The sequence below is a fragment of the Aristolochia californica genome, unplaced genomic scaffold (genome assembly GCF_029961685.1).
Source record: "Aristolochia californica isolate CCGP_79_NKW_82.1479 unplaced genomic scaffold, dmAriCali1.0.hap1 SCAF_1, whole genome shotgun sequence".
NCBI classification, from domain to species: Eukaryota; Viridiplantae; Streptophyta; class Magnoliopsida; order Piperales; family Aristolochiaceae; genus Aristolochia; species Aristolochia californica.
The window spans coordinates 5717349-5725320 of NW_027181770.1; the positions used below are offsets into that span (position 1 = coordinate 5717349).

Sequence of the window (7972 nt, forward strand, 5' to 3'; positions counted from 1 at the left end):
ATTTTTTAGAAATTATTTATAATGTCTAACGACATCCAAGTTCTATCAATGGTCATACTGGATTAATCCAGAACCAAGCATCTGATAGGGTCTCCCCTCTTTGCAGCTTTGCCTCCTCTGACAATTTCACAACTCCCACCATGGGGCAATACATGGGTAGGGTAATCACACAGCCTAGTCAACTGCGTAACAACAGAATAGGTTTGTCGCCTGAGAGCTACATTTGAATAGGCATCCATGCACAGTTCATCCAAAATTCTAGACAAGTTAAAGACCCATCCAACAGTCAGGCCACGAGTGACCTAGTCAACTAGTTCCCCTTAAACTCCATCCCTTCATGTCTTGTCACATATTTATATCCAATGTTCTTTCAGAAGAGTTCCCTTGGGGCAAACTTCTGGCTAACATAATCCAATCATAATTCTGGCTAACATAATCCAAGCATAATTCTGGCTAACATGATCTAATCATATTTCCGGCTAAATATAATCTAATCATTTGTCAGAACAATATTCTCTGTAAGATGTAAAAACAAATAACTAGACCGTGTAGGCTACAAAAAATATATGTAACGAGGGTAGCTTAATAATACCCATGAAATGGTACTCCTATGGGCAAAAGTAGACCAAGAAATACCCAAGTCGTTCATATATCAATCTTACGGCTGCCAAGAATGTATCAGTCTACCACATGCCGAAATTCTTCAGCTGCATACAAGATGGATATTCTCACCCAAAAATGGAATGGAGTCGGAAACTCCATGAAATGATACTAATTAGAGCCAAGAAGATTATTAATAAGATGTACGGTGTTGATAGGGAGCTGGAGCCTCAGCAGCATGATCACCGGGGTATGATGTCTCATTTTCAAAACGGCCATCAGGGAACTGATAGGGATTTGAACTTTCCCTGTTAGATGGCGTTCCCCTCAAGTTTTGCCAGCCTTCGGACCGATAGAAGTATTCTGATAAATCTTGCTTGGTCAAATCATCTTTTAAGGCTGCTGTCGCATGTCTCTGATGCCATTGATAAGATCCATCTCTGCTGTCTACTCTTGCATTTGCAGCTCTGTGGTGCCATTCATAAAGTCCTCCTCTGCTGTCCTCCAATGCACTTCTCTGATGCCAGTCATGAGCCATAACTGTGCTGGTATTTGGTATTAAAATGAAGCCACTTTCTCTGGTAGGGGCACTGCTGCGATTTTCAGCAGCTACTGAGATCATGTCACTAGTCCCTATAGCAACTTCCCCAGTAACACTGGTTCCTCTATTTGATGATAGAGATTGAACCCCAGCAGCTCCTGCTGCCATGTATCCAGTAGGATGGGCAGCCTTGGGACTTCTCAAGGCACCAGAGTATTCTTCAATCATACCCATGTAATGTTCATCAAGAACTCTCATAGATGGTAACCCATTTCCAACAGGAAAGGTGGGATCCTGATGCAGAGACATCAAACCCCCAAGACTAGCCCTTTGAGGAAATAATCTCAGGTTACTGGAGCGCAGATGCTTCTCTGGCCCTGCCCCTTGCTCAGTAGCTTTTCTCTTTGTCTCGTTCAACTTATTTGTAAAGAGTGACAAATCCTTCTCTAACTTTGCAATTTTCTCATCAATCTTCCAGTTGACAAAATACGAAGGATCCAGCTGATATTTCTCCAAGCACTTGACTACAGATTTTAGGTCATGAAGCTGCTTTTCGTCAGCTGGTTTCTGTGCATGAAAACACCATGAACTTTTTCAGCATTTTTCTGCACATTTCCACATCTTGCTGACATATCTTGCCCAAAATATCTCATCTGAAATATCATGTATCTCAGGCAAGGTATCTTGGATTCAGGGATCTTAGGACAAGATAAGGTGTCTGATTTGAACAGACACCTTATCTCATGCTGCGATTTAATATTCCGGCAGTAAAAAACCAATTTACTGCCAGAAAAAGAGGAACTTGCTGGTACAGCTAGAACTCCTTGTTCTGCTAGAGGGGAGAGGGGCTTCCACCCTCCCCACTTGTTGAAGAAACAGGGGAGGAAAAGGGACCCTCCCTCTTTGTTGGAAATGAACAAAATACCGTGTGTGGGAGCCATAAAGCAAATAAAGAAGAATGCCATACATACCAGTGCACCTCGAGAACTCTGTCCTTCTCTTCTGATTTGTTTCCCTTTTTGAGAAATTTCATTTAAAAAAGATAATAGTAGTGCTTTGGGAGGGAACTTCTCCTCTAGGCCAAATGCACAAGAAAGATCAACAGCTGCCACATACCTCCCATTCTTCACCATCCCCTGAAGCATATCTGTCAAAAGAATGCAAAAACATGATCAATACCTGAGAATCAAAAAGTCTTTTCAGAAATAAATGCAAGCTCCAATTAGACAAAAAAGCATAATCCTTGCAGACAATTAAAAACAGAAACATTAGTGAAGTGAAAATCTTGTGATTACACATTCTTTAAGAATGACTACTAGGGTTTTGATAGCTACAGATGGCAAATCATGAGCCTCAACAGTGCTGAGAGTACTTAATAGATCAAACATTTTCCTGCTGTAAAAAGAAGTCATAGCCGTCTTACCTTTAGATGCTGATAACCTAACACATGGGAATCTGAGTGCAAATGGTTAACTTCTATTAACTGTTTCCACATTGTTTACATTATATCATCACCGATATGCCCAAGGGTATGACAACTAGTATGAGAAAGGTAAGCAGAGACACATTTGTTTTCCGAATAAATTGAGTGTTTACATAGAATAGAAACAGTTCATATACAAGAGATTATCCCTTAATGGAAGTTTTTGCAGACTATGTCAAATAAACTGATAAATTTTAAGACCATGCGGAATTGTAAATGAAAATTATGGAGATATTTGAGACTATAAAAGCTTTTAAGGTGGTCAATCTAATTCTGATACATAGCTTCGCTGCAATACATTCAGGAGAACTAACTAAATTGAAAGTTAAGAAAGAAACTCTTCTCACTACTAGGGCCAGTGTTTAAAACACAAATAGCTTGATGAGGATATAACTGACATAAAAAAATACCATTGTTGATCACAGACTAAATTCTTTGGTACTAATGTGATAGTAACATGTTAAAAACACTGAAGTTACAACTCTTACAACTCAACTATTAACCAGCAGCTAGTCCATCCAAATGAAACAGAAGCAGATCCTTTCAAACTCTTACAAATATAAAAGCTCCACCCCTTAAAATCCAACTGGTCATGTCTAACTAGGACTTGGATCCACTAAATCTAAGGTTAAATGAGAGTCTAATGATCTCATATCTGCATAATAACATGAAATACATCTATAAAAAAATACTTTAAACCATAAAATTATCTGGTTGTTCATTGTAAGATCATAAACATTTGACCAACAACTGAACCCGTTAAACCAGAACTGCCCATGCCACCAGTTTGATGTGGCCAGTCCAGATTTCATCACCTTGCTTCCAACAAATAGTGGAAGCAGACAAGATCCTACTGCTATCATCATGCAAAGAGTTTGGATCAGAGACTATTTAACCTAATAGAACAAAACATCAATCATAATACTCAAAAAGTACCTTTTGCAGGCTGATAAGTAAGTTTATCATTTTAATAACGTCCTAAAACTCTATAAACTTCCTACAACTCTTGACTAAAAGAAAGGAGGCAAACCATAAACCATAAACCACTCAGCTCCAAATTGAAGACATAAAGTATGACAGTTTTGAGCTGTGTCAGGAAGGGCATGCCAACAACAATTAGCAGAGTTGGAAAGTAAAAGAGAGAAAGAGGTGTAAATCAGCTGTAAGTGTTTAGGTTTCATTTAATAGGCTTACTTCTAGAAAAACAAAGAACAGAGCCTCTTGAAGTCATATTTGTTATCTATTTTAAGAGTCTTTACACTCAATTTTGTCCTAAAAATATCAGAAACAAAAACTGCTAAAGGAGGCATGTCAGTCACCTAAAGACCAATAAGTCTTTTTCTCTTTTTTTTCTACTCACTTTCTTCTCGCTTGACCTACTATGCTCTTATTTTTTCACATGGCATTACAGTCAGGTTTGATCCAACCTTTTATAAATATGAAGAAGTGAAAAAAATTAAAATATTGGAGCAAGATCAAGAAGGAATTGATTAAAATTTTGGAGCAACAAAGAAAGAACTGCAATATTTGAAGTTGTGAAATAATTATCTTTAATTTATAATAACACGGGTGAGAAATTTCATTGCGACTATATTTTCTATTTAACCAGTTTCTTGGTTAGATTCTTATCTTTAGAAACCCAAATTACACTAGTTTATCAGCCACACCCTTTCCTTTTTATACTGAAATTATTACTAATGGAGGCCTGCAGGTCAATTAAAAAGCAGTTAGACAGTTCTCTCTTTCCTTTCTTTCCTCTCTTACCACTTTCAACATTCATTCTCACTTACAACTTTATCACTTTAAACTTTTAAACAGCCACAATAAAACAATAAAATGCACTGAAAAAACAAGGATACCAACAATAGCCAAGATTGAAAAGTAATCAGAAGATTGATGGCATGACACCCTCCAGCAGAAAAAAAAAAAAACTTCTTACATATAAGTCACAAAACAGAGAACCACAGAAGCATGCAACCCAACCTCCCATAAATGTGCCTGATTTTCGTTCTACTCAACTCACATCAACTTTTTACCCAACCTAACATCAATATAGTTCTGATTCATACACCTTCAATTGTCAACTGAAATAATTACATATACACTTTACAGAAGTGAAATAGTTCCAACATTCAAAAAGAAGTCTCATTTGAATAATCCAAAACTAGCTTAGGCATCAACCATACCAGAACAAATGGCAGCTAAACACTCCAGACACCAAGTAAAGATTCCATTGACAAAGAACATTGAGGAGACTTGAATAGATATAAGTTCCTTTTAAATGATTAGACAGATAAAAGACCATAAGTAATTAATGTGAGTGGTGCAAGTGAAAGCTATCAAAATTTAGTAAAATTTATATCAATTAAATAGATTCAAAAAATCTACAAAATAATGCATACATTTCATCAATCATCCCCTTGAGTTCAAAATCTGACAGGAGATAAGCAGCATATATTACAGTAAAGTAATTTAATGGCTCAAAAATCAGTAAAAAGGAAAAGTGGAGGGAAAAAAAATCTTTACCGCACTGGACACACTGCCTTCATACCATATTGACTCCTAAGCTGGAATCACTAGCTCTAATTTCCTTTTCCTAACCAATTCAGATCCATATAGGTTCATTACCCTACAACATAAAAATGACTTGTTTTTTTATTGGGGATAGAAATGAGATTCATCGAGACAGAATAAAGGTACAAAAGAATCCCCCTGGGCAAAAACAAAAACAGCAGGAGAAAGAGATAGAAGACAAAAATACATGAAAAATAAATATAAAAACATACAACAATAAGAATCACAATAGGCACGTGGAGGAGAAGATTCAGCTAATGCAAGGGGATACGAGTTTCCAACACAAGGTATTTTTTTGAGGGCTCTACTCATTGAAAAAGAATCAGCCCACAAAAGTGTGTCTGTCCCAGATCCAAGACAACCATAATTCAAGTAAAAATCATAAGTAAAAAGTGCAATCCTGTAGATTGCCTGTTGAGTAATGGGGATATATTCTCTTTCCTAATGAAAATCCAGTTGTCTTAGCAAGCCATCCCTCACTACCATATTAACTTTTGTTCACCACGAAAGTGAATAAAAATAAGTACACCTTCACCAAAGTATTAACTTTGTTCACCATGAAGTGCGAGGTTGAAGGGAATTAAATACGCAAAGAAACCTCATTTAGGCAGCGAAAACAATTGCCAGCAGTCTCATATATACCATCTGGGCATGCAAGCTGCTTGTTTCCATCTAAATATTCAAAAAAAGCTTCTCAAAAAATGGTCCTGAATCTAGTAATATGGTTGAAGAAATGCTAGCCGCCAAAGCAAAAGGTTGGAAAACTCCAAAGAAGTTCAAATATGTTGTCGGAGTTCTTCAAATGGCAAGGTAACCAGGAGACAAATGTATACTGAAATTCTATATAAGTATGTTGAAATAAGAGTCCAGGGAACCAGTACCTTCAAGCTTCTGCTGTAGGAAAGATGAAGACCTAAGAGCGTCGGAGTTCTTATTGATCTTACTCGACTGCATCAGCTTGCAGAGATCATCCTTAGCAAATCCAGACGGAACCCCAAATGATGCGATAAAGAGCAGTAACCCTTGAGCATCCACGTCCTTGCAATGTTCAATGCCTCCTTCCTTGACAAGTCTCATCTTCCAAGCGATTGCCGCCGCCTCAGCTTCTTTTTTCATGGGAGAGTCAACTACTTTAGCGCAACCATTCGCCAGCAGAAAGCACTCTAAAACTACGATGCAGGCCTCCCGAACAGACACGATTGCCGACGGTTTCTCGAAAGCCTTGCTCCCTTGGATGTAAAATCGGCCAATGCAGGAGATAACGAGCTTGCCCAAGTCGGGGGATCGCCTCAACGCCGACTGGAGTTCATCCCGGAGATTGCCTGGGTCGGAAAGCCGCACGGCAACATATTTCCTCAAGGCCTTGCCATTCATTGTCTCGCAGATTCTCTCCAGCTCGGTGCGAGGTTCGCCGTCATCCGCGCACAAAGCAGGATCGACATCGATTTCGGGGGACGATGCGGATGACCCTTCGAACTGTTTAAGATATTTCTGGATGGAGTCCAGGTGAGATTGCAAGTCGTTCCATCGACTGGTGAAGACAGAGAGAGCGCCGGAAAGGCCGCGCAGGTTGTCCACCGACTTGAGAATAATGTCAGAGGAGCCTCCATTCTCCATCGCGTCTCCTGTAACCAGCTCTTCCTTCACGGCCACGAGCGAGACGGAAGATAACGCTTTATCTGCTGCCGCCAACATGGAGACAAAAAAAAAAAAAACCCTAAACCGAACACCGTCGATGCCCTCGGAGAGATAAACGGAATACAGGGAAAAAAATCCCAACAAAATAAACAAAATTGGAAATTGTCAAATAAGAGTCCAGAAATTACTTATGAGATAAGACGACGAATTTATAAATTGAGGCCCGAATCAAACTTCTTCCTCTTGCACCCGTCTTCCGTTCGCGAAGATGGACAAGAGATTATACAGAGATGGAAAGTTTCAAGTCTCCACTCTTAAAACGAAGCGTCGGGTTTGTGGATTCTCGCGCGGCCTATAGTTAAGGGTATCCTCAGTTCCTCGCAGCAATTCGCAATTTTTAGCGGAGCGCTGGCGGAGAACTTCATGCAGAGAAACGGCGAGAGGCAGCTACAAGCTTTCAGCTTATAATTGCGGATGACTTCCTCCCAGAATTATCAAAGGTAAGGTAAAATGCTGAAATTGGGATCACAGGAGAGGTCCATTGTTTTTCGAATGAAATGCAAGACAATTAAATGTTGAATAATTAATATAAATTAGTAAAAAACATTTTATTGATTCTTGATTCTTTTTATTTTTTAATTTATAATTTAATGATTGCTTATTATATTATTAAAATTCCCTACTTAAAGTATATTTAGATTAAACAAAAAATCATAATCCGATTATAAAAAACTTTAAATAGTATAAAACATTTAAATATTTAAATACATGAGTTAAATTATCTTTAACTACATGTTATTAAAATTTAAGTCAACCACAACTTGAAATCGAGTTCTTTCTTACTTTTTTATTTATTTGTTTTTTGCTAATATTTTCAATTTAGGCCCTATTAGTACGCAACGTAAGTGAAATGTATTTAACTTACGTTGGGTAAATGGAGCAAAAATACATTAGTGCGCAACGTAAGTGCAGGTGGAAGAGAAATACAAATGTATTTTGTTTCCCCCCGTTTTAGGCTTAAAGCAATGGTAAGTAAATTAAGAGGGGTCGAGTTCTGAATTCACTTACCATCGCTCAATTACATGTCGGACTTGGGCTGTCGAGAAGGAAGCTCTATCGAACGAGGGTTTTGGTGG

At 38.3% G+C, this 7972-nt stretch overlaps 1 protein-coding gene across 2 annotated transcripts; it reads right to left on the bottom strand.

The window, feature by feature from the left end:
- Positions 1-336: 336 nt before the first annotated feature.
- On the bottom strand, positions 337-7288 carry LOC137957251 (protein FRIGIDA-like). 2 transcript variants are annotated; one of them, XM_068805008.1, is made up of 4 exons: positions 7025-7288; positions 6080-6877; positions 2113-2288; positions 338-1708 (listed from the first exon to the last, which is right to left on the bottom strand). In XM_068805008.1, the coding sequence occupies exons 2-4, from the start codon at positions 6813-6815 to the stop codon at positions 794-796; spliced, it is 1827 nt and encodes a 608-aa protein (XP_068661109.1). In that variant the 5' UTR covers positions 6816-6877; positions 7025-7288; the 3' UTR covers positions 338-793. The 2 variants fall into 2 exon arrangements, with proteins under 2 accessions (XP_068661103.1, XP_068661109.1); XM_068805002.1 differs by having other exon boundaries at positions 337-1708; positions 6080-7288.
- Between the last annotated feature and the right edge of the window lie 684 nt (positions 7289-7972).

Bases quoted from the DNA above. Each gene is read 5' to 3' on its own strand.
- LOC137957251 (XM_068805002.1), bottom strand. From the start codon at position 6,893: ATGTTGGCGGCAGCAGATAAAGCGTTATCTTCCGTCTCGCTCGTGGCC. The intron at 2,289-6,079 runs GTACTGGTTCCC...TTCTTTTGACAG, and splicing joins CCTACAGCAGAAGCTTGAAG to ATATGCTTCAGGGGATGGTG. The intron at 1,709-2,112 runs GTATGTATGGCA...TTTCATGCACAG, and splicing joins AGAGTTCTCGAGGTGCACTG to AAACCAGCTGACGAAAAGCA.